At 36.7% G+C, this 26,390-nt stretch overlaps 1 protein-coding gene across 1 annotated transcript; it reads left to right on the forward strand.

Moving 5' to 3' along the window:
* Window positions 1-3,056: 3,056 nt before the first annotated feature.
* On the forward strand, window positions 3,057-26,046 carry tpo (thyroid peroxidase). The gene is made up of 11 exons (XM_073812477.1): window positions 3,057-3,081; window positions 3,959-4,043; window positions 5,768-5,928; window positions 6,404-6,527; window positions 8,846-8,975; window positions 16,348-16,554; window positions 19,830-20,333; window positions 23,257-23,515; window positions 24,198-24,368; window positions 25,282-25,519; window positions 25,812-26,046. The coding sequence occupies exons 1-11, from the start codon at window positions 3,057-3,059 to the stop codon at window positions 26,029-26,031; spliced, it is 2,124 nt and encodes a 707-aa protein (XP_073668578.1). The 3' UTR covers window positions 26,032-26,046.
* The last annotated feature ends 344 nt before the right edge of the window (window positions 26,047-26,390 follow it).

Here is a 26,390-nt window from a genome sequence, read left to right on the forward strand (position 1 = left end):
TGAGATTGCAATGTTGCATTATGAATTATGATCTGATACACTTCAGTATGCAATGATGCACAAAATCTAGTTTGTGTAGGGTTTGTTTATGATCTATAAATGAAAAGTGTTACACTATACAACAACAACAACAACATAAAATAGTCATGATTTGTGTATCATATATTGTACTTGTCATAAGAGCTGTTTAAAACCGCAGAGTAACTTTACCTGTACAAAGACTTTACATTCGGTGTAATTGGTCGTAATGAAGTCTTAAAAACAATCTAGATTAATGGATTGACTTGAATTATGGATCATAACCCAGCCAAATACTTCATTTAATTTGAATATTTATGATTTATGGTATAAACACTGGATCATACAACTAAAATATTACTAAAATATGATGATGTTTTAAAACACAAAAAATACCATTAAAGTGGTCAATAGCCCTAAATACTGTATCTTTAAAGCAATGTAATAGATTTGTTTTTTAGTCACAAGTCTAGACTTTCAAATCTTTATTCATTTCATATCAATCAATCAATCAAACTTTATTTATAAAGCACTTTAAAACAACCACAGTTTACCAAAGTGCTGTACAGAAAATATCTAAACATAAAAACACAGCTCATGCAAACATATAAACTAATTAAAATTTAAATAAAACAACTAAAACAAATTTAAAACAATATCAAAGGCCAAGGAGAAAAGGTGTGTTTTAAGAAGCGACTTAAAAGACGATAATGAGGAGGCCTGCCTAACATTAATATAATTAATCCAATCATGTACAGATACAACAACAGCATTTGGTGTGATGTCATTATTATGAAACATCGACAGTGAGCTTAAGAGATTCAAAAGCTCTAAATCTTGAATGTTTTGGTCAATATAAAAATGCACAACATCTTTTGGTGTAATGGAATTATAATTTTTATATCAAGCTATGAATTTCCGAGTAGATAATCAGGATTTGCTGCTCTTGACAGATGCTTGACATGATCTTGTGTTGAGGGCACTAAAGCTTCACGCTTCAGAGCAACAAAAGCCTTGAGAATCAAGAGTCCTGCGGGCAAAATCAGCAGAGTTTGACTGTTTTCAGTCAGTGAACAAAACCCTCAAAAACACAGGAGAGAGAAAATACTGTCAACTGGAAAAATACAGACAAACATCTCACAACAGACCACCAGAACCCGAGAAAAGAGGTATGGATGCATTAAACGGTATATATACTGCATATGTCTATATAATGTTGCCTTGGTCAGTATCTTATTATTTTAATCTGTAAATCTAATTACACTCTCAGTAAAAAATACTAAAGCTGTCACATACCCTTTGAAAAGGTCCTAATTTGCACCATTTCGGTACAAAAGTTCTTGTTGAAAGGGTACCACCCTTGTTAAAGCTTTTGTACCTTTATTTCTGAGAATTTATAGTTTTATACTTTCATTATTTCATATCTGCATACAGTACAATTATGTTGTTTATGGCACGATGAATAGAGAATAAGTTGCTAAGTATTGGGCACTAGATTTTTGGGGGATGTCATACAGTACAATCACAGAATATGAAGCTGAGTAACCACAGATGTAATTCATTACATTAATCCATGTTATGTTATGTGTCATAATACATTTATAACACTTTATGTATTTGTTATCTAACACATTTTTATAATGTTTTGCATCTTTAAGTGCCACCTAGTCTGATATTAATATAGATTATTTTACTTTGCAGAGTATAGAAATGAATCTAAAAATGTATATATACTATCATATCTTTGTATAGAATCCAATCCCTATAGAGAATTTAAAATCTATAGTTTTGACATTTAAATGTTTGGTTACCCTTTATAATAAGGGTCCATGAATCATTATGAAAACTAATGAAGAGTCGTCATTACCTACAACATGACTCATGACCAGTGTTGGGTGTAACTAACAGTAATTTAATGACTTTTCCCTTGATAAAGTAAAGTAAGGGATTACTCAGTAATTTAATGACAGTAACTTCTGATGTTATTGAAGTAAATCCTGTGTATGGACGGTAGATCAATTATATATAATACAATAGTGGATTTAACATCAACATTTAAAGTCTAAAGGTAAAATGCATGTTTTTATGAATGTAACACTCTGGTGTAGTTTACAATTCTCACTATTAACTGGTTGGTTATTAGCATTAAGATTACTGAGATACTGGTTCATTATAAAGCACATATTCATGCCGGATTCAGACGTCCTTAATCCTATCCAATTCCTATCAATACTTAAACTTAACAACTACTTTACTAAGTATTAATACGCCGTAAGTATATTGAGGCAAAAGTAGTTAGTTAATAGTAGGAATTGGAATTGGAAAAAGTGTGTCCAGGCAAGATAATTGATGTACTTTGTAACTTTAATGGGATTTATTTATTCAAGCCAATCTTTGTATCATTTACTAAAATGATTTAGAAAGTAGTTAGTAATAAGTACTTAAATACTTTTTGTAGAGAGTAATTTGTACAGTAATGTAATTACATGGTTGAAGATGTCATTATTAACTAGTAATTAATTACTTTTTTGAGTAACTTACTCAACACTGCTCATGACTCAACACATGAAAAAACATGTCATGTTATACTTAATGATGACTCTTTATTAGTTTATGATTAGTACATGCCTTAACTCGGCATAACTTCATGTTTAAGTAAAAATACATTTATTTCTTTTCTTTTTATTAGGATTCATGGACCCTTATTGTAATCTGAAAACTATTGCACTGTTTATTGTGTGTGTGTCATTGCAAACTAAAGCACACATTTTTCTTTCAGCTTAAGTGAACGTTTGTGACAGTATGATGCATTTGACCTTCGTCCTGTTGTTCGGCAGTCTTTTGTGTTTGGGCACAAATTCATCAAACCCAATCGAGCGTATGTGAAAATTTCTTTTTTACTGTACTGTACAGTATATACTGTGCATATGCTGTAGTCTATAGATGTATAAGATGTTCTGCATACAACATGACTTTGAATGAATTGTAATGAATTGGCATTCTTTCATAACACTTCACCAGTAAAGAGTTTTGTGGAAATGAACTCAACAGGAGGAACAGCTGGTGACCGATTCATTACGGCTTATTTTCTACCTGCTGACATTTAGTTTGAACATTTCCAGACTCGACTTTCTAAGCACATCTGGTCCCTGACATCTGGTGCCAGATTTCTGTAATGATATCTCCTGTGGTGGCCCTTGGGACATTGCCTGAGAAATTGCAGGTCCCCACATATAATAGGAAAGGTCAAATGATGGCGGACACCACGGCGAGAAAGCTCAGCTGCTATCGGTGTCTAAAGAGTGGATGAGCTTGTTAAGCTGGTATTGTAATGTGTGTTATGTAACTCCAGCGGGGAATGTCATTACTTTCAGACCGAACCCACACGACAGTGCAGAATTTGGGCAGCGGACTCATCTGTGAAAGCGCTCCGGATTTGTTTATGTTCTTGACCCCACGGCGTCTCTCCGGGTTTGATGCGCTTGTGCGGGCGGCATAATCAGGGGTGAAGTGGGGACGCCGGCACCAGATTTTCTTAAGAAGGCATGAATACCAAAGCATCAAAATAAGTCCCATATTCATAAGGCAACCCTAGAGATATAACAATCATCTAAAACCTGAATCTCAATGTTTCCTATAAAACTTCAATGGAGAACACAGATGAAACCTGACCGTTTGTTGGGAACAATTATGCAACAAATGTGATTTTTCTTGACAGACAACTTCATAGCTTTTATTTAATGGTGGCAACACAAATGGGATAGACTAAAAAAATGCTCTTGAAAAACATTATCTGGGTTCATTTAAACCAACGGCTGGGTTTGTCCCTTTTTGGCCCAGCACTGGGTTGAAGATAACAGTATAAATATGATAATATTAAAAATATGAAATATTCATTCAGTTTGTTTATAACTATTTTTGTTGTTATTGATGTTTTCAGGGAAACAAATCATGTCTGAAATCAGATCTTCATTCCAGGAGAGTCGTAACATGATAAACAATGCACTGAATCAGACTGCACACAGGTAAACGCTCATCATAATCATTTCTATCAGATACACCGCAGTAAATCTCCATTCATACACTGAAAAAAAAATGATTCTGACCCTAATTTAATTTGACACAATTCAGATTGGCTTCTATAATCCGTTACAATATCATTTTTGGTTTTAATGAAAAAATGTAACTTTCTAGGCATGTCAAATGTGTTTTAAATCAACCTTTGTGAACTTGAATCATTTAAGTTGGGACTACATTAATAATTTGTGTTGTATTAAAGCAATTTTGTGAAAACTGGACAGGTATTTCCAGTTCCCAGCATGCTTTATATGAAACTGAATAATGAGTGTAAATATCAGAATAAGTGGTTATTTTATGCATTTTTAATGAAGATAAGAAAAAAGGAGGCCTTAATAATGTTTAATATGTTGTTATATTATTTGTATTGTTTGTTATATTATTAGTAGCCTATTTGTAAGAGTTTGTTGTTGGGTTTTTAAATGGTTACCATTGTGTAGACAATTGGAGCATTTGCTTAGGATGAAAACAGTCTCATTGACATCTATCAGTTATTTAAAGGGGACATTTTACAAGACTTTTTTAAGAACATGTTAAAATTGCCTCTTTGTAGTAAGCTAAAATGTGTTGTTTTGGGTATGTCCTTTAAAATGCAAATGAGCTAAACTAAATGGCAGTGCCCTGGTTGGATAGTGCAGATTAAGGGGCGGTATTATAATAAGAACTCCTTCTGACATCACAAGGGGAGCCAAATTACAATTAACTATTTTTTACATGCTCGCAGAGAATGGTTTACAAAAACTAGGTTACTGGGTTGGTCTTTTTCACATAGAAGCATATGGGACCCAATTATAGCAACATGGAAAAAGTCAGATTTTCATGATATGTCGTCTTTAATGTTGTTTTGAACAGAAAGCATTGTTAGTGTTAATGTCTTTTTTGGAAGCATTTAAATTGAAAATGTTTATGCTATAATAAACTCCAGTGGGGGCTGGTGACTTATTTTTTCGAGGGTGCTCGATGCGAAGTTCGTCACAACATGTATGTAGCCCGTCATGTGTTTGGTTCCTTTTTTCAAAATATGTGTTTTGCGCATCAATAGATCCTGTGTGCATCACGTGTTTTGTCAAAATAGGTACCGGCTGCAGACGCGTCTAAATGGTTTATGATAAAAGAGACACTCACGTTTGCCACATACTCACATAATCTCATGCGTTATCAGAGATTACTGTTAAGTGAGTGTCTTGTGTGTATTTTGTCAACGTGAGCGTCTCTTTTATCATAAACGGTTTTGACGCATGTGCAACAGGAACTTATTTTGAAAAAACACGTAATGCACAGGCTTCACATCATGCAACAAACACATATTTTGAAAATGCAAGCAACATACATGACACTCCGAATACTTATTTTGAATTTGCGCCCCTCGCATGAGCAGTCACGAGCCGCCACTGATCAACTGTCTGTTTCAGTTGAGTGTTAGTTATGGTTAACTTGCTAATGTTTGCTGTTGCTACTTTACTAACTTTATAATTCTAAATTTAAGTAGAACTTACATGATTAAATAATAGTAATATTGGTTAATTGAACTTAATTATGCTAAGTTAACTAAGTTCAACTAAATACATATTTGTATATCTAAATTTAGATCATTTAATTGCATGCAACCACTTACCTTAAAAAAATCGAGCAAGTTGAATGAATATATAATGAATTCTTCTCTAAATAGCAGGTCACGTTCTCCATCGTCCCCTGAACAGATGTTTATGTTCTCCCGACAAGCAGCATCATCAAGCCAAGACCTATCCAAAGCCGCTGAAATCTTTCAAATGACATTACAACTTTTAAAAGACAAAGCAAACAGGAGACAGAAAAGATCACTTCATGTGTCTGGTGAGACCCGTATAAAACTGTTTGTACTCCTGAAATGTTTCAATTTCATTAGACATTATGTATTGTTAAGTCATAACACAAGCAGTTTTCAGGTAAAATATCAAATGTCAAATTTTGAGAATAAGGAGAACTGACTTCATACATCCACTTAACATCACCTATACAAATGTTAAAGCTAATAAATAAAAGTCAAATAAAAAGCTCCGACATCATTTATTTATTGTAGCTGACACCAATGCGAAGACATTCATGAATGTTTTAATGTAATTTTTAATACTTTGGTAAAGACTGACTGCAGTATTATTCTCTGTGTCATGTGAAGTGCACGACTGTGGATTAATGCAGTGGCTCTCCGGAGAGGAGTTTAAATGTCAGATGGAATCTATGCAGAAGAGACGATAAGACGACTCAGAGGACTGAGTGTTTACTCTTGTATGTTTATTTGCATTCGTAAACACATCAACTTCTTTTCAAGATCTTCTCTCTATGGAAGAAGTCGAGCGGATCGCCGACCTGTCTGGATGTCCTCGCTCTGTTCAGCCCGGCACCTGCATCGGAGAAGACAAATATCGCAGTCTCTCAGGAGTCTGTAATAACAGGTACATCTGACTCCTATATTAATCATTTACATAGAAAGAACCTCGACTCGCTGATTGAAAACACAAAACTCAGACGTTACAAAGTCAACTGAAATGTGGCCTTTAGTGAACGAGATATGAGTTGATATGATAAGATGACCTGTGACGGGTAGAAGGGTCACAGCTTGATCCAGATGAAGGCCAAATGAAAATATCACTAAAGAGACGAATAATACAGAGATATGTTACTGAAGCACCACAGATGAGAAATCTTGCCTCTCGGTCATGATTGATTTTATTGCATTATCTGTTGCTTCCTAAATCTAACTCCATATGCAACATGTGTTATTACTGCTCTCTTTTTTAATACTTAGGATTAACAATTATCTTTCAAAAACACAAAACATGCTTTTTTGTACGTTTAAATAGATGCTAAAGGACACAATTGAGACATATTTGCAACATTTAATCTTAGCATTCTTACTTTTTAACAGCTATAAAACATAAAACATTTACAAAGCTTTCATACCAGATTGCTGTATAATTTCTCTTTAACCATTTTATTAATAATGTTCCCATCCTAACCCTACCCCAAACCCTTTTAAAACAAAATATTTAAAACACGTAATGTATTGTTTTTTATTTTATGCAACGTAACGAACAAAAATGTGAAGAAAAATGTTAGTAACAATAGTAATAGTATAGCATTTAAAAGATATTTTAAGCCGCTAATACAACCTACGCAAAACAAAGTCCTCTCTAGAGTTTAAGAATTAAAATTTTTAATCCACGAGGAAGTTGATTCTCTCTAGGAGCACATTTTAAAAGTACATCTGAAATACGGAAATGTTGCAAATCTGTTACGTAGGATGCAAAGCCAATGAGCGTTTGATATCACTGCCGTAAAGCAATGTGTCGTAAAGCTTGTTGAGGCACAATAATTTGATTTATTTAAATGTTTTTAGTTACTTTTGCGTTACTTTTTCTTACTTGGCTGAGGCTTCATCTCTTTCAGGACTTGCATGTGTTTTTTATGACTGAAAAGTTATGCATTCAGAAATTGCATATTTCATCTAAAAAATATCGAGCTCTGGCCTGCCGTCGCAGTTTCTGACTCAAACTGTTCCCACACAAGCGTGTACGCATAGAGTGCATAATGTGACTACGTATAGTTGAATTAATTATAATATTTTTTTTTTAAAGTATCTTAAATATTAATGTGTACATTTAAAAAGTAATGCGTTACTTTACTCGTTACTTCAGAAAATTAATGTTATTACGTAATGCACCCCTACACTTGTCGCTGATGAGAACTGGGCTCAAGATCACTGGATAAAGGGCTGGATTTAGATCCTCACAAATCGTATGAATTTTAAAGATGTGGATTACAGCAAATGAATAAAATTAACATCTTTTGTGAATTTATGTTGTGTTCTGGTGTAATTATTGTTGCATAAGAGAAAGTGTGTGTGCGTTCTGTGAAAACATATCATATGAGTAAGCAACACCAATGCCCAATTTTAATATTGTACAAATCTATATGTCTGTAAAGCTGTTAATACTAAAATAATTAACGTATTAGTCATGTCAACACATCAATATCATATGTTTCAATGTGTATGAAAATGTAAGTAAATGTACGAACTGTATGGTACAACCACACATTATGTAAAACACACAAGTATTCTCATGAGATCACATAGGTTAGTATTCAATAATTTGATGTATTATTTCAGAATAAAATGACTTATCTGTTCTTGTTCTTTCTTTCGGGAACACTGAGTGATTTACATTCAGTGAAAATCATTTTAGCTTTCCAGCTCAGCCTGTAAGATGGGTTATTAAAATATCACACAATGACAGCAGGGTCGCATGAGTCCTAACACGCTGTTCTTCATCTCAAATGGTTTTTAACCACCTTAAATCATGTGTCCTGGTCAGAAGGGTGGGTAAAAGAACAAGAGTTAAATCTAAAAAACAATGTGACTTAATACACAGAATAACAGCCAGGCAACCATAACTACAGCATTGTACAGTACTTAATGATATAATTCACAAAAAATGTCCTTTTGTTAGATTCTGGAAATTACTTGATTAAATAGAGACCTCACTTTGGTATTAAGCCACCAAACATTGACACCAGATATCAATATGATTAATACTTTTGCTTAAAACTTTATTTTTCATGGGAAGGTTGACATTTGCATATAATTGCTCATAACCTTAAAAGATTTCTGACAGATTTTTCAAAGCATGTGTCATTTTAATCATTTTGCATTTGTATTGCTTTAAATATGTGATGTACATGACACATGCACTGATAATATTGTGTTATTTAGACAAAATCCTCTCTGGGGATCTGCTAACAGCGGTTTGCTCAGATGGCTTCCAGCTGAATATGAAGACAATGAAACTCAACCTAAAGGCTGGAACATCGACCGTCAATACAACGGCTTTAAACTTCCTCTGGTAAGCTGCGGAGAAACATCTTCTGTAACACAAGATTCATTTTATTTCAAAGTGTTTTTATTGTTTTGAATGTACATAACACAAGTCAACAAAGATGCATTCTCTTATGTCATACAAGGCATTCCCATCTATAAACCACATACTTTGTATACCTTATCTCACATATCCCTTTTCATCACGGATTTGCATCCAGGGTTCATACAAATACTAAGAATGCACACAGAACCAAACAAAACAGAAAATAAAACAAAAAGAACGTAAAGAAAAAGAGTAGGGGAGATGAGAACCAAAATGTTTTTTTTAATCTATAGAATTAGCATCAAATACATTTTCATAATAATCCAAGAAAGGTTGCCATGTATTCTGAAATCTTTCTGCTGCGTTTTGGACTGTAGATCTTAACTTTTCAAGCTGGAGGAAGAACATGGTTTCGCACACCCAACGTGAGTGTTTTGGAGACAAAGGAGATTTCCAATTTGTGAGAATTAGTCGGCGGGCTAACAGTGTAGAGAATGCTATCAGTTGAGATTGGCCTCTTGAGACCCCAAGTTCACTATGTACCACCCCAAATATTGCAATGACAGGATCTGGATCAATATTCTTTTTACAAATATAGGTGAATGTATTAAATATCTCGGACCAGAATGTGCCTATGTTTGGGCATGACCAGAACATGTGAGCCAGAGAGGCAGGGGCTTGGTGACAACGCGTACAGTTGGGATCTACATTAGGGTATATTTTGGCCAATTTGGTTCTAGAGAGGTGCAGACGATTGAATACTTTGAATTGTATCAACCTGTGCCTAATACAGATAGACGATGTGTATATTTTATGTATAGCTCTTTCCCAAATCTCATCAGTCAATTCTATATTTAGATCCTCCTCCCATTGTACCTTAAGAGACAGAAGAGATGAACATTTCATGTCTTGAATAGCAGTATATAGCTTGGAGACACCACCCGAGAGATGAGGCTTGACCATCAGACAATGATCGAGGGGGCCGATATTTGGTTTTGAGGGGAATGAATGAAACTGGGAACGCACAAAATCACGGACTTGAAGATACCTAAAAAAATGTGTTTTTGGTAAACTTAATTCATTAACCAAATAGTCAAAAGAAACGAACGTGCCCTCTACAAAAAGATCTCCCACACTGTTTATGCCTTTTCTAGCCCAGGTGTGAAAGGCCGAATCCATAAGCGATGGCTTAAAAAGAAAGTTTGAGGACAAAGGCATAGACACCAGAGCTTGTGTTTGACCAAAATGTTTGCGAAATTGGGTCCATATGCGTAAACTGCCTCTTACGATAGGATTGTCCGTATATGCACCCACTGCCACTGGCAGTGGAGCACACAGCATTGAGGCCAAAGAAACGGACGAGCATGAATGCTGTTCCATCAGACACCAACTCGGACTATTCCCACCATTGGAAGCTCCGTACCATATTGCTAATTTGTGAATGTTTGCAGCCCAATAATAGTTTAAAAAATTTGGTAGAGCTAGTCCAGCATTCTCCTTACATCTCTCAAGAACTGTTTTCCGTACGCGAGGTATAGTCTTGTTCCATATAAATGTAGTAATGTACCTGTCAAGTTCCTTAAAGAATGATTTGGGAATGAAAATTGGGACTGTTTGAAATAAATACAAGATCTTAGGTAGCGTTACCATCTTTATTGAATTAATGCGTCCAGCCAATGACAAAGGCAGAGTGGACCAACGATTAAGGTTTTCCTTGATCTGTCCTAAAGCTGATTTGAAATTATTTTGGAATAAGTCCTTATATCTACTTGTGACATTTACTCCCAGGTATGTCATGGGGCCCCCTATAGTCCTGAATGGGTATGAGTCAAAGGATCGGTTCTGAGCCAGAACGTTAATTGGGAACAAAACACTTTTTGTGAGGTTAATCTTGTACCCAGAGGATTTACCAAATGAAGAAATGGTGTCTAGGCATTCTGGGATTGAAGTCTCCGGATCTGATATAAACATTAGCAAATCATCGGCATATAATGACACTTTATGGGCCAGGCCACCCCTTGTAATACCCCTTATATTATTATTAGATCGCAATGCCTCGGCAAGTGGCTCGATGACCAGATCAAAGAGAAGAGGGGACAGCGGACAGCCCTGTCGTGTCCCTCTCTGAACAGTGAAATATTGCGAATTAAAGTTATTAGTCCTCACTCTAGCTTGGGGTGCTGCATATAATGTCCTAATCCAAGAAATAAAGACTGGACCAAAGCCGAATTTGCTTAGAGTTTTGAAAAGGTGTCCATACTCAATTCGATCGAAAGCTTTATGGGCGTCTAGTGAAATCACAATTTCTGGCGAGTGAATCGAATGTTTAGAATATATTATGTTAAAGAGGCGGCGTAAATTGTGAAAAGACTGCCTACCCTTTACAAAGCCTGTCTGATCAGGATGTACAATTTTTGGTACTACAGATTCCAATCTTAAGGAGAGAATCTTTGTAAGTATTTTATAATCACATGTGAGTAGGCTAATTGGGCGATACGACTCGCATTTAGTGGGGTCTTTGCCCTTTTTGGGAAGCACAGATATTGTGGCTTGGGTCATAGATGTAGGTAGCTTCTCTTGTTTAAGGGACTCATTGTATACAAGACACAATAAGGGTATCAACTTCGAGGCAAAAGCCTTGTAAAACTCAATTGGATACCCATCTGGGCCTGGTGCTTTTCTATTTTTCATTGATCTAATTGCTTGACTAATCTCAATTTCAAATATCGGCTGCTCAAGGATGACCCTATCCTCCTCAGCTACATTTGGGAGAGTTACATTGTCAAGAAATACATGATCACTAGGATTGTCTGAAGAATATAAGGATGAATAAAATAATCTGAATTGCTCATTAATGTCTTTGGGATCAAGCTTTACTTCTCCATCCGCAGTTTGTATTTTTGTAATATAATTGGCAGCAGAGTATTGACGCAGCTGGTGAGAGAGTAACCTACTTGCCCGTTCTCCATGTTCATAGAAGTTTTGTCTAGATTTCAAAAATTTCTCTCCTGCTTCCGTGGAGGCAAGAAGATTAAATTCAGTTTGTAATGCTATTCTTTCTTTTCGGAGGTCAGCTGTAGGGGCCGAGGAGTATTGCTGGTCAACATCGTGTATTAGATTGATCAACTCATTGTAACGCCTAGACCTGCTTCTATTAAGACGAGCAGTGTATTCTATTATTTGGCCCCTAATATATGCTTTGAGAGTTTCCCAAAGTGTTAAAATATCAGTGTCTGGCAGCTTGTTAGTTTCAATAAAGAAATCAATCTCTTCTGAAATAAAGTCTACAAAGGTTTCATCAGACAACAAAGATGTATTAAGTCGCCAATTACATTGTATTGGTCTTCTAGCCTGGAGCCAAAGCTCCATAATGACCGGAGAGTGGTCAGAGATAACAATGCTTTCATAACTGCAAGACTTAATTGATGACAGCATTTTTTGATCCAGCAAAAAGAAGTCTATTCTTGAGTATGTTTGATGAACAGCGGAGAAGAAGGAAAACTCCTTTAACGTAGGATTCTTAAATCTCCATGGATCTACTACACCGCTAGAACTGCAAAAGGCATTTATAATGGTTGCAGATTTAGAGGGGGAAGGAGGGGCTGTAAATACTTTAGAACGGTCTAAAGAAGGTTTAAGAACTGTATTAAAATCTCCTCCCAGAATAAGATGATGTGTGCCCAGCTCTGGTATACGGCCAAACAATTGTTTAAAAAAGTCTGGGTTGTCACAATTTGGAGCGTACACACTAACTAGGACCACCGGCACGTTATAAAGTCTGCCCTGAACAATCACAAAACGCCCGCATTTATCACTTATAGCCCTAGTTTGTATGAATTGTACATTTTTGCCAATCAAGATGGCTGTACCACGAAATTTGGAATTTAATTCAGAATGGTAGACCTGTGAAACGCATCCTCTCTTTAATTTAGGGATGTCTGTTGTGCGAAGGTGTGTTTCCTGTAAGAAAATTATCTCTGCTTTCAATTTGTTTAAATGTGAAAACACCTTACTTCGCTTTACAGGATGATTGAGTCCCCTCACGTTCCAGCTTACAAATTTAGTCGCAGGTCTATTCATTCCATCTGCAGAACCCATGGCTGTTAAAATCCAACTCAGTGCTATTATGAAAACTCATCTCCAACTCTGAGACAAAAAAAAGAAGCTAAAGGGAAAAAAAACAAGAACACCAAGACAAAAAAAAACAAACTTTGCAGAATATAGAAAAAACTTTTAAATTACCCATTAACAACACAGACCCCTGCTGGTCCCTCCCCAAATGAGAGACTGCACCCCCCCAACCTCCCAAGCCACTATGAAGTTTCATGAAAAGAAGAAAGTAAAACTTACCAAGTGGAGCTGAGGCCCCACACAAACCTTATAATAACAATTAAGCTGAACATCTAAAACATTAACAAGACTATTTAGAACCATTACTCAATATCCCTGTGTACATGGAATAGAGAAAGAAAGAAAGATAAATAAAAAGAATAAAAAATTATCAGTACTTTGGTTTCAGCATATGTTGGAAAACGATTCTAAATGAAATATGAAAAACCAATCAGACATATAAACTATTGCATATACAAAGAAATAGAACACAATTACATATTCTGAATGAAAAAATAGCAACTTCTTAGTCCACATATGCAACTAGCCATCACCCACTGTCTAATGTAACTGAACTGATCCAATGATTCACTGATGAGCCGGTATAGTGTCCCATTGCATTACACTGCAGCGATATTGATCAGATATCGTGTTACCATGATATGTAGGCGAACAAACTCCCATCTTAATCACTCATAAGTCCCCTGACAAAGGTAACCGCCTTTTCTGGGTCAATAAAGCTCTTCTGCTGGCCGTCCCGTGTCGTAATCCTCAGTTTTGCAGGATACAACAGCCCATATTTTACTCCATCGCATTGCCGTAATAACTGTCTCACCTGTCCGAAAGCCGCTCTCCGTCGCGCCACATTCTGTGTATAATCGGGGAACACTCTGATATTGTCGCCATTTTCCGATACCAGTTTTGGAGATGTAGCAGCCTTTCGTAGAATGCTTTCCTTCTCTTGATAGTAGTGGCACTTGACAACAAAAGCTCTCGGGGGTTGCTCATCTCCCGGGGCTTGCTGCAAAGTACGGTGAGCTCTGTCAATAACGGGTGGTTTGTCCAGGCCCATCGCTTTTTGTAAAAGTTTTGCAACGAAGGTGCTCGCTGGGACACCAGCCTCTCGTCCTTCTTTAACCCCAAAGATACGTAAATTACATCTCCGTGATCTCGCCTCCAAATCCTCAGCCTTTGCCGACAAACTCACCACCTCTTTTTTCAGTTCAGCCACCTGTTGTTCCAGATTAGCGATAGCATCCGAGTGAGTGTTAGCTGCAGTTTCCAGGCCTGCGGTGCGCTCCTCTAGCACATTAACTTTGGTGTTAGCCTGATCGATTGCACCCTTCAGCTCGTCTCTCAAACCACTGATTTGCCTGCGTATTTCTTCATTTTGCATCTTTGCTTTCTCATCAATTTTGGCCAGCAGTTCGTTTCTTAATGAATTTATTGCTTGCAATATCGCTGACTGTCCCGAGCTCGTGCTTTCAGCTGGTTCGTTAGCTTTAGCAGCCTTCCTCAGGTCCGGCATGTTTATAAGCGGCTCAGCTCGATTAACAGAATAAAAACTAAAATAAAAATAACAACTCACATTTTATCCATGCACACAGTGTCTTTGTGGTTTCAAACAACGAAAAAAGTGTCTTGTTAACGAATTTTAAGGTTCATGTGGGAGAGCTCAGTTAAACACGTCTACATCCCTTCGAGGCCCAACCGGAAGTTCCGTAACACAAGATTCATGAAAGAAATACCAACAAACATTCAAAATTAAATATTAAGACAATATGATATTATTGGTTTAAATGAGTTTATAAGTATAAAAATGTAAAATGTAAGTGAAACTAGTTTTTTAATTCAAAAACTTGCATGACATTTTCTCATAAAGTCTCCTCTTACATTTATCTCTGATGATACTTGAATGCTCACAAAAAAGACTTCAATCCAATTGAAGTGAATTAAAGTTTAATAGCTTTTAATGACATTTCAGCAGGTAAACTAATACTGCCGGAGGGCTTTAATGAGATTTCCCTGAATGCCCATACACACAAACACAAACCATTCAGATATCACATCATTTTGTTCTCTATAGAGGAAATCCTCCGGTTTCAGATGCATAACATCAAAAAAGTTAAATATTACAGACATCTGTTGCAGAGTGTAAATGTTTATTTAAAAGTATGTTTACCCATTATTGGTTATCTGCGAGTGATGCATGCCAAGATGGCAACGACAGGCACACCTACTGTACTATTGGCTTCAAAAATTGGCTTCACACTACCTCCATATTTATTACAGTATGTGGTGCATAATAGTGATGCACGGGTCTGTTTTTTTCTAACCTGAAGGTCCCGCTTTTATGAAATTATTTGACCCGCCCCGCAGCTCGCCCTGCACCCCGTATCTATTTTTACAACCCGCCTTTATTTCAGTCTAAATGTGCTGGGAATAATTGCCCTGTAAACTGGCAACATACGCTTTTGAACCAAAGAAACCAGGTCATATTAATAACAAGATAGGATAATGATAAACATTTTCAACATTTACAAAGCAGCGTTTGTTGCAATTATTTCTGAGAACCGTTCCCTCGTCTTACTTTAATTTGTTTGTTTGTTTTGTTGTTGTGGCGGGAGCTGCTTGGTGCTTTTGTGACGTGTTGCCAATATATATATAGCACGCAACATACAAGATTTTTCTATTTTGATTTTAATGACCGCACCAACCCATCCCACAATAAAGTGAGACGACCAGCGCATCAGGGGCGTCAGTTTGTGTTGAAAAGTGGTGGGGACAAAAGATCAGATGAAAAAACATGACAGCAGGACGGGAATAATATTGAATAACGGCGCATCAAAAATGGGGACAGCGTAGGCCAGTCAACAACACAAAAATATTCAGCATAAATCCCTCAACAATGTCGACTGCACATGTAACAGTCCCTGCAACACAAGCTCATATCACTTGATTTTTCAGAAGATTTTAACCAAATGCTTTCAAAAAGTGATGGGGACAAAATCACCCATTTCAAAAAGTGGTGGGAACATGTCCACAAAGATTTTAACAAAATTGCTTGCATGCACTTTGAGGGTTTTGCAGCAAAAGATAGTCAGATTTGTTAAATACCACTGAAATGACATTTTATTAACATTAAAGTGAAATTACTGAGCCTAAACATAAGAGTTTCATCTATTTTGAAGAGAATGTGTCAGACAAGTGTTTGCATCTGAATTCTTCATTTCAATCTTTAAAGGTTCGGGATGTGAGTGAAAAACTGATGCACAGCTCTAATGTGCCAGTATTGGAGGATAACTTGTATTCCCAGATGCTGGTGGACTGGGGTCAGTACATCGACCATGACATCTCCTTCACCCCTCAAAGCTCCAGTCAAATGGCTTTTACAGATGGACTGAACTGTCTGCACACCTGTAGAAATGCCAACCCATGTTTCCCTATTCAGGTAAAACCATTCATGATCTATTATATTATTATCAAAACATTAGCTAGTGTAGGTATATATAGGACACGGGGAACATCTTGACCACATCTTGACAAAGTCTTGACTAAAAAAATGGTTTAACTAAAACTTTTTCTTTTTCTAAAGCGACCACGTGTTGCAGTTTATGCCATTTATATTTCCACAAATGATCCATCTGTCTCTGGCATTGTGTGTTATAAATCATATGCATCATCTGTTTACATCTCAGATCAGATGGCAGTGAGTTTTCTTGTATTTTCTGGATTAGACATTGCCTGGGAGACTTCATTACAATTATCTCTTGCTTTGACATTCAGTGTCATGAAACAGGTTGACTGTTCATTTTTTCAATGCTTTGACAGAAGTGGTTTTGTTTGAATAGATAAAATGTCACGCTGTTCCTCAGGGGTGAAGTTATTGTCTCGTGTTTCTATTTTGTCTGATGTCGGCGGTCTCTCTTGAGTCAGTGGTCTGGATATATTCGACTCAGTGGACAGTTCTAAACTCTTGGTTCGGAACAACGAATATGAACCCGTGAATGTGTCTGAGCCTGCAATTGAAACGAATATATATATATATATTTATATCTAAATGATTACTTCTTTATCTCTGGCAAAGCATAAACGCTTCTGAAAATAGAGGCTGCTGCCAAAGCTTTTTGCGGTCGTATTGAATCCTTCAGGGCAGCAGTTGCTCATAAAATGTGAGAAATATTGCAGAGTTTGGGAATGCTGGTTTGTAACTCATCTCTCCGCCCCAATGCAGCCGAGGGCGAAGAGTCGACTTTTATAGATATACAAAACAGTGTTTTTATTTTGTCCACCCTGAGACCCTGTGCACATTATATGCTGCATACTAATATAAGAGCTTCACAAGACGCTCAGTGCTCTCGGCATCGGACTGTAAATGACAAACCAAAAAAAAAAAAAACAAGGATTTATGATTAATCTTTCAACTCAGTCCATCCCAGAGGAAATGTTATAACTCATTCAATGCTCAAAAGACTTAAATAAATAAAGCTTTTTAACTTCCACAATAGATTTCCAAATGAAACCAAATATTCAAAAAGAAAAAATTTTTTTGCCAAGAACTTAAATGGGACACATTTCACAAGACTTTTTTAAAATGTCAACTAAATATTTGGTGTCTCCAGAGTACGTACAGTATGTGGAGCTCAAAATATCAGATAGATAATTTTTTATAACATGTTAAAATTGACACTTTGGTAGGTGTCCTTTAAAATGCATATGACCTGATCTCTGCACTAAATTGCAGTGCCGTGGTTGGAAAGTGCAGATTTAGGGGTGGTATTATCCCCTTCTGACATCACAAGGGGAGACCAATTTTAATGAGCTATTTTTTCACATGCTTGCAGAGAATGGTTTACCAAAATGAAGTTAATGTGTTGATCTTTTACACATTTTCTAGTTTAATAGAAGCACTGGGTATCCAATTATAGCACTTAAACGTGAAAAAGTCACATTTTTATGATAGGTCCTCTTTAAACAGCATTGCCCATCTTGTTATTCTTAAAAAACATAAAAAAAAATGTTTAAGCTTATATGAAAATATGTGACTGTGGTAAATATGAGCATAATAAAAACATTGATAAGATCTCATCTAAAACCCTGAATCAGACGTTCAGTATTATGAGATTCATGGTATCTGCTTATAAACAGCACGGTACCTAATAATAACCATCATCTCAAGAAGTGTCTTTTTAAAATACAGCATGAATATGGAAAATGACAGATTTTCATTTGTATAACATCATGTTTGAACACTTCTGAAAACACAAAACCCTGTAGGCTCGAGAGCTATTTTAAGCAAATGAACTCTGCTCCAAGGCTTGCATCGTAAAAACAGACCAATTGAAAGATGAAAACTCATCTGTAATTTCACACTGAGATTTGTTCTTTATTTCTGAGGCTCTGCCCTGAGCTACAGCACTGCATTTGCTCTCATTTACACAAATCTCTCTTTAAATGCACAAACAACAACAGAAGGGATGAGATGAAGATATCAGGACTTTTAAGTACTTGTAAGAGTAAGTAAAAGAAAAAGACACAGATGGTGTAACTATGTAAAACCCTTATAGATTCGATCCTCATTGATATTGGTTTACTAAATATGTTATTATTAGCTCATGAAGTGACTGAACATAGTTATCACAGCCAAAGATTTCATTTGTAATGCATTCTGTGTAAATAGTCACATTAAGTAATATTGATATACATAAGAGATTATTGATTTTTATATCATGTGTCATGTCAAAATAAGTGCCTGCTGCAGAAGCTTAAAAGGGGCTTATGATAAAAGAGACATGGATGTTTAGATACTCGCTTAAATCTCATGTGTAATCAGAGTTTAGTGTTAAGTTAGTGTCTTGAGAGTATTTTGTGAACGTGAGCGTCTCTTTTATCATAAACCCTTTTAATACATGTGCAGCAAGCACGTATTTTGACATGACGCATGACACTCACGGTTGACATGATGCAAGAAAAAAACGTGTTTTGACATGACGCATGATGCGCATTGTTCACATGATGCAACAAAAACATATTTTGACATGACGCATGACGCTTACGGTTCACATAATGCAACAAAAACGTATTTTGACATGACAAGCAACACACGAGACTCTGAAGACATATTTTGAATTCGTGCCTCTCATGAATGAATGCTTGTGTGTGCAAGATGATCAACAATCAGAAAGAATGTAAAATGTGTGTTTGTGTTATAATTTTCAGTATTTTAAACATATTTTAGTCCAAAAGTCAAAATAGATTTTAGAAACTCAAAGCTTTATTGTATCGCATATCGTTTATCACATCATTTAGAAAGTTATCGCATCCCCCCAACCCGTGCAGCCCCTAATAGTGATTTTACACAATTTCCTTTGTTAATTTTTGACTAAATTTCATTAAAATCTCCTGATTTAAAAGGGAAGTGTTTAAATGTCAATGTTGTTGAGCTGATAATCAGGTTTAAAAGAGTTTTTCATCAACATTTTCTTTATCAGGTCTGATTATCCTCTTAAATTGAGATGTTTGCTAAAGATCCAATTTTGAAGCTTCCAATTAAATGAACCAAACCATGAAATTTATTTGTGCTGTTACAAATTCAAATGGACATTAGTCAGAGCAAATGCCAAGTTTCATTGACATCAATTTAATAATTCAGTTTGCATACTGTACAGAGTCATTCATTTATTTTTACTCATTGTAAAACATGATTATTGTCTCTCTCTATACCAGATATCCAGGACTGATAAACTCTCCGGCAGTAAAAGTTGTCTTCCATTTTTCCGTTCTTCACCCGCCTGCCTAGCGGATCTGCAGCCCAACTCGCAAAACACAACACAACGTCAGCAAATAAACTCAATCACTTCTTTCATAGATGCGTCTACAGTTTACGGTCATTCAGAGCAGCTTGAGAAAACCCTCAGAAATCTCTCAAGTTCTGAAGGTCTGTTGGCTGTCAATCGAGAACACACTGATAACGGGAGGCCGTACCTGCCGTCCGTCACCTCCGGACCGTCCGCGTGCTTTCAGCAGCCGGGATCAGCGGCGGATGAACGGGTGGATTGTTTCGTGGCTGGAGACAGCAGAGTCAATGAGATTTTGCCCCTGTCGGCCCTTCACACACTTTGGATGAGAGAACACAACCGTGTGGCCAAACAACTGAGACGACTGAATCCTCACTGGAGGTCAGAGGTCATCTATCAGGAGACACGCAAAATCATTGGAGCACTGCATCAGGTAAAAGACATCACTGCAATGCTGGATAAAGAACTGGTTAAATAACTAGTAAATATCGGAATTCACTTCTTGAAGAGTATCATGCTAACCCATGTTTTTGTGGATATGATGATAGGTATTTATTAAAGTATCTTGGAGTAATGTACCATGTAAATACCAGTGCCAAAAACAAATTTGGTAATCAAATGATCCATCTGACACCATTATACCATGGTGCTAGCACAGTGTGATTGGTTAAGGTACAGAAATTTACTTTTAAATCCAAATTTTACAGATCTTTTTTAAATTTTACATATTTATTATATAGCTTTTTTTGGTTTGCACAATTCCACCAAATCTGACATTTTTAAACAAATCCCACTTTTATATGCACAAATACACTGAATATGCGATTTGCAATGTGATTTCAGTGTGAACAGTCGGAAATTGACGTAGCGTACTGTAGCTCACTGCTGAATCACCATAGCACAATGCATAGTTGGAGAAACTAACTAGCTAGTATGTTTCCTGAAAACATAGTAACTTTGTCACATATCTGTTATTTGAACAATGTTGGTTCAACAATGTAGTTGATGATGTCACTTACTGTAGGAAGTGGAGTTATTTTTAACCCAGTATTGAGTAAAAAAGTGAAAAGTTGAGTTAAATTAACCCAGAAAATGTTTATATTTGACCCAACAAAGCACTCATCATTTTGAGTTGAAACAACCCAGTAATTTTAGCGTACTTATTAATCTGTTCAGATTTATTTAATGTTAGATTATTGCTGTAAATAACATACATTGCATATGAACGTACATTTTATTGTTTTAGTTTAATTTTAAGATATTTCATTCATTTGCAAGTTATTTCACTCCTCCCAGGGTTCCCCCAGGGTCTTAAAGCTCATAGGTCTGCTCAAATGCTCACTTTTTAAAAACAGTTAATTCTGTTTACAAACTAAATGATGTCAAATGGAATTTGTATGTATTTTGAATGATGGATATTGAATGCACTGCATGTTGCTTGCTTTAGTTTAAAGCATGATCAATGTTTGTGTTTTATTTAGATTGCAATTCACAATTGTTTAATTGTTCCAAAGCAGATTTACATCAATAAACAGTGGCTAAGATTAAACAGCCCAGTCTCACGAAATTATGTACCAATAGTCACATTATTGTTTTATTCTTTTTCAATATACTTTCCTGAATTTCCGTATTTTTTCGTGATCGTATCACAAATTTCTGTTAATGTGTCATTGTCACATATTGGTTACTCAACTGTTTTGTCCTATTTTCTTACCATTGTCGCTTCGGTTTAGGGTTAGATTTTCATAAAATGACATCATTCCTTACCCAAACCCAAGTCTAACCCTAATGCCAGGCGATAATGTTTTAAAATTTAGAAAACATAAAAAACAAATCAGAAATAATAGTATAAACCAATACTTAAAGTGACATCCTAACGCAAACACCAAATCTAACCCTAAACCGAAGCAATGATGGCTGGTTTGAAAATAGGAAAAACCAGTTAAGTTACCAATACGTGACAATGACACAGAAACAGAAATTTGTGATAAGATCACGAAAAAACGCTGAAATCCGTGACAGTATCAAGAAAAATAATTAAAAAAATTACGTGACTATAGGTACATAATTTTGTGAGACTGGGTAGGTATAGTGAGCTGAGTAATAATGTAATGTATAAAAGAAAGTTCAACGTAAAGCTAATGTCAGCTGACATTAAAGAAAAAAAAAGTTTTACACTGTAAAAAAAATCAAATTAACATATCAATTTCAACTTGTTTTATAAGTAATGTCAAATTAACACAAGTTAAAACTTAAAATACTAGATTGAATTGATTTGCATATCCAAGCTCTTGTCTACATGTCATCACATTATTACAATCAATATAAATGATCAAACTGTACAGTATACCCCCACATATCCAAAACATATAACTAACATGATATCTCAACAGACTGATACTTGTTAGAAATCATTTGCAATAACTAAAGAGGTGTCTTTATTGGCCGTGTAGTGTAGTGTAAGTGTTATTAAAAACATGATCTCTACGCTGTCATTCACAGGAGCACAGACAGAATCAGATTCACTACGCTGGGCAGAGAAGAAATTCAGGGATTAGAGGTCTCGAGTCTCAGATCTCAAGCCTTTCGTCTCTGAACAAAATCAAAGAGACATTTGATGGCTTTCACAAGCATCTCTAAGGTTGAACGCTGCTCAGTCCCCATAAATTAAAGTGCCAAGTGTCTCTAAAGCGATACAGAAGTGAAGGAAACGGCTCCCGTCAGATAGATCGCATGTGTTTTAACAAAGTCCCGCAGGGCCTGGCTTCACACAGTCAGTGAAAAGCGCTTCAAGACCGCCGAGAAGCTCCTGCAATACCTTGTTATGGACAGTGAGTTTTGATTTAGATGTTCTCTTAGTGAAGGGGGCGAGCCGTCAGTCAAAAACGCTTTTATAAAGCATGCTGTAATGTCTTTGTGCAGGTTTCTTCAGGTGAAGAAGCTGCACTGTTTAGATAAAAGTGAATGAATTTGAGGTGTATCACAGGAAAGACTATAAAATCTCATTTTATCTCCAGGCACATAATGTCCCATATGTTCATCTGAGACAGATATTCCACTAAAAAGCGGTTTTATTCACATTAGTAAGTAGAAACGGACACATTGGTAAAGGACTGGGCAATTTTCACATGCGACATCTATCTATAGCAACATTAAAAACAGACTGGCCTCAAAACTGTGAGTTTGATATCTAGACATCATTATAGATGTGTTCCCGATGCACAGCCATTTATTTTAAAGACGGGCAGCCTAATAATGTTCCTGTTCCTCTAAAAAGTCTTTCTCCGAATGATGGCAATGCTTAGGTTTTGAAACGGAGATCCTTTAACCCCCTGACTTATTTGTGCTTTTTACAGATTATAACCATGAGGGATTATATTCCAAAAATCATCGGACAGGAATCGTTTGATAATCATCTTGGACCGTACAAGGGTTACGACGTCACTTTAAACCCATCTGTTTCGAATGTGTTTGCTACTGCTGCGTTTCGCTTCGGCCACGCCACCATTTCACCCGTGCTCAGGAGACTGAATGAAACCTTTCAGGAGCATGAACGTTTCTCTTCTCTGAATCTTCATCAGACTTTCTTCAGCCCGTGGAGACTCGTGAAAGAAGGTACATTGATTTTATTCTGGTCAACTTTACAATTTATTCTGGATAAGAAAGAGCCACTTGGAGACCACCTGATGTGCAAGTGAATATCTTACTGCTATACCTCAAGTGAAGCATAAATAGCCTGAAAATTCTGCATCTATTTCTTACCTGCTCTCAGATGAAGGTTTGGTTTCTGGAAAGCTCTTACAGATATAATGTTGAGTATATGTAGGTGTGTCTTCTGAGAATCAGGCCGTTGCTGACACCAGCTACTTTCTACTTCTATAAAATATTGAAAAGGTTCCCGTGTTGATAAGAAAGAGCGAAAGAGCTCCAGAGAGAGTCGACTTCATTATTAAACTGATTCATTCAGACATGTACAGGCAAGGGACAGAAATATTGAATGTGTCAATATTAAATTATTACTGCATGTCTACATCAGACTGACTCTGGACCTGACAGCGTCATAAATGAACACCTGAAATCATTTCTCTCATTTACGGTGTAACTTCACACATACATACACACTCATGTTTTTTACATCCCAGTAATTTTGGTCAGAACAGAAATGGGAAATTTCGATCCACCAACAATCTGAATGCCATGTGATGACATCTCTATAAATGAAGTTAATTTAGTCACGACTCTCAAACACTCATTTACATTTGTTAAAATTTCACAGCTGTTTTTTTTTTGACTACAGGAGGTTTGGATCCGGTTCTGCGTGGTCTATTGGGCCGACCAGCTGCCCTTCAAAATCAAGATCATCTTATGACGGAGGAATTAACAGAAAGACTCGTGGTTCTCAACATTCCAGAATCTCTGGATTTGGCTTCTTTAAATCTGCAGAGGGGACGAGATCACGGCTTACCAGGTACATTGAACACTGATGAAGTCTTCATTCATACCGGTATACAGGGTTCCCACAGATCCTTGAAAGTTTGTGAATCTGGGGGAAATAATTCAAGGCCCTGGGAAGTTTTGAAAATATACATACATAGATACAGGTAATTTAAAGTGCTTGAAAAAATTTTATGCAAGAAGTTTTCCGGAAAAAAAATCCATATTATTCCCTGTGTAGTGTAGGATAATATCAAAAAATTCCAGACTTTTAAGCACACGTGCTAAACTTTTCACTTTAAATGCTTATATCTTCTGTATGCGAATGTTGATTCATATCAAAAAGCTTTTTTGCATAGTTGTGTTTGACACATGAAAACATCTTGGGTTACGTATGTAACTGTTGTTCCCTGAGAAGGGAACGAGACGGTGCGTCTCCCTTGCCATACTTCCTGTGTCCCTGTAACGCTGTCTTTGGCAATATTTCAGATTGCGATATACTTTCTGGCTCCCGTGTCACCCTGTCTTTGTCGTTAAGCCTCACCATTGGTTGAATTTGATATACACATTCAGATGCACTTACCCCTGGAGGCGTCCCCAAAGTGTCATCGCAGTGACGCAGCGCGAATTCCCTCAAAAGGGAACTGTAACAATGTATCTTTAAAGGTAACACAATGTAACCTTGCGCTTACTTAAAATGTGTCCCCACATTTAGTCCTTGAATTCGAGGGTATTGGACCTGGAAAGTCCTTGAAAGGTCCTTGAATTTGAAGTTAACTAAGGTGTAGGAACCCTGGGCATCACTATTACATTTTGTAAGCGACCACTCAGAACAATCTTTAACAGAACAATCTCACATTTTATTTTTTAATAACCGAATGTCCTGTGGTCAAGGACTCAAACATCACCTTTAAAATGATGTGAACTGATGGCTGTGTGTTACGCAGGTTACAACGACTGGAGGATCTTCTGCGGATACACTCGAGTTGAAACTACATCAGATCTTACAGAGGCGATCGGCAATGCTGTTTTGGCAGAGAAAATAATGGAAGTGTACGGACATCCAAATAATATTGATGTTTGGCTGGGTGGACTGATGGAGCGTCCGCTGCCCGCCGCTCGGACGGGTCCGCTCTTTGCATGCTTGATCGGAAAACAGATGAAGATGTTAAGAGAAGGTGACAGGTGGGCTCGCTGTAATAATCTTACGCAGGTTCTGGGTAGTTTTTACAGTGACACGTCTTGTAAAGCAAGAAACTGCAATGACCTGCAATGTTTATTCAGTGTCAAGCGACTATTTTCTGTTTGCATAAAAAACAAAGCTTTCCTGTTTGCTTAAAGAAACAGAATCCGAGACAGCAGACGATGGTAATGGTTTACTGATCCTCAGGCTGTGCTAAACCCATTCTGACCTGGTTTATTTATTTTGTGGAACATAAAAACGTACAGGTATAAGTATATTTTGGATCTGTTTCAGGTTCTGGTGGGAAAATCCTGGTATCTTCACCCAACAGCAAAGACATGAGCTACAAAAGCATTCGCTGTCTCGTGTCATCTGTGATAACAGCGGTGTGATGGAGGTTCCTCTCGATTCGTTCAGGGTAGGAACTTACCCAGAGGATTTCCATTTCTGTACTGACATCCCGTCATTGAACCTGGAGGCTTGGAGAGAAAAACCAGATGACTGCACTGTTTAGATGTGATGGGACGGATCAAAGGAATCTACTTTATGAATATACTGGAGTTATTTTTGTCCCAATACCTATTTGATTTTAGTAATGGCACAGAATGTTGCAAAGATCTGAAACTTCCCCATATTTAAGGCCAGACTTACTAACAGTTTGTGTCATCTCAAACTCTGTTCAAAAACTACTGTCAGGATTTACAAATTAACAATTTTGCTCAGTAAAAAATAAGTTCTGAAAATACTTTTTTGCGACTTATCTTATTGCAAGTTTATATGGCTTGTTCGAAAGTCTCGCGAGACGTTAGAGAGGCTGCGGGCGTTGCGAGAGGTGGCTACGTATCACCCTTTAGCGCGCGTAGATGAAAGGAG

The sequence above is a fragment of the Paramisgurnus dabryanus genome, chromosome 17 (genome assembly GCF_030506205.2).
Source record: "Paramisgurnus dabryanus chromosome 17, PD_genome_1.1, whole genome shotgun sequence".
Classification (NCBI taxonomy): Eukaryota; Metazoa; Chordata; class Actinopteri; order Cypriniformes; family Cobitidae; genus Paramisgurnus; species Paramisgurnus dabryanus.

Excerpts from the sequence above, each read along its gene's own strand:
- tpo (XM_073812477.1), top strand. The coding sequence starts at position 3,057 with ATGAACTCAACAGGAGGAACAGCTG. Across the intron at positions 5,929-6,403 it reads AAGATCACTTCATGTGTCTG|ATCTTCTCTCTATGGAAGAA; the intron begins GTGAGACCCGTA and ends CTTCTTTTCAAG. Across the intron at positions 6,528-8,845 it reads TCAGGAGTCTGTAATAACAG|ACAAAATCCTCTCTGGGGAT; the intron begins GTACATCTGACT and ends TGTGTTATTTAG.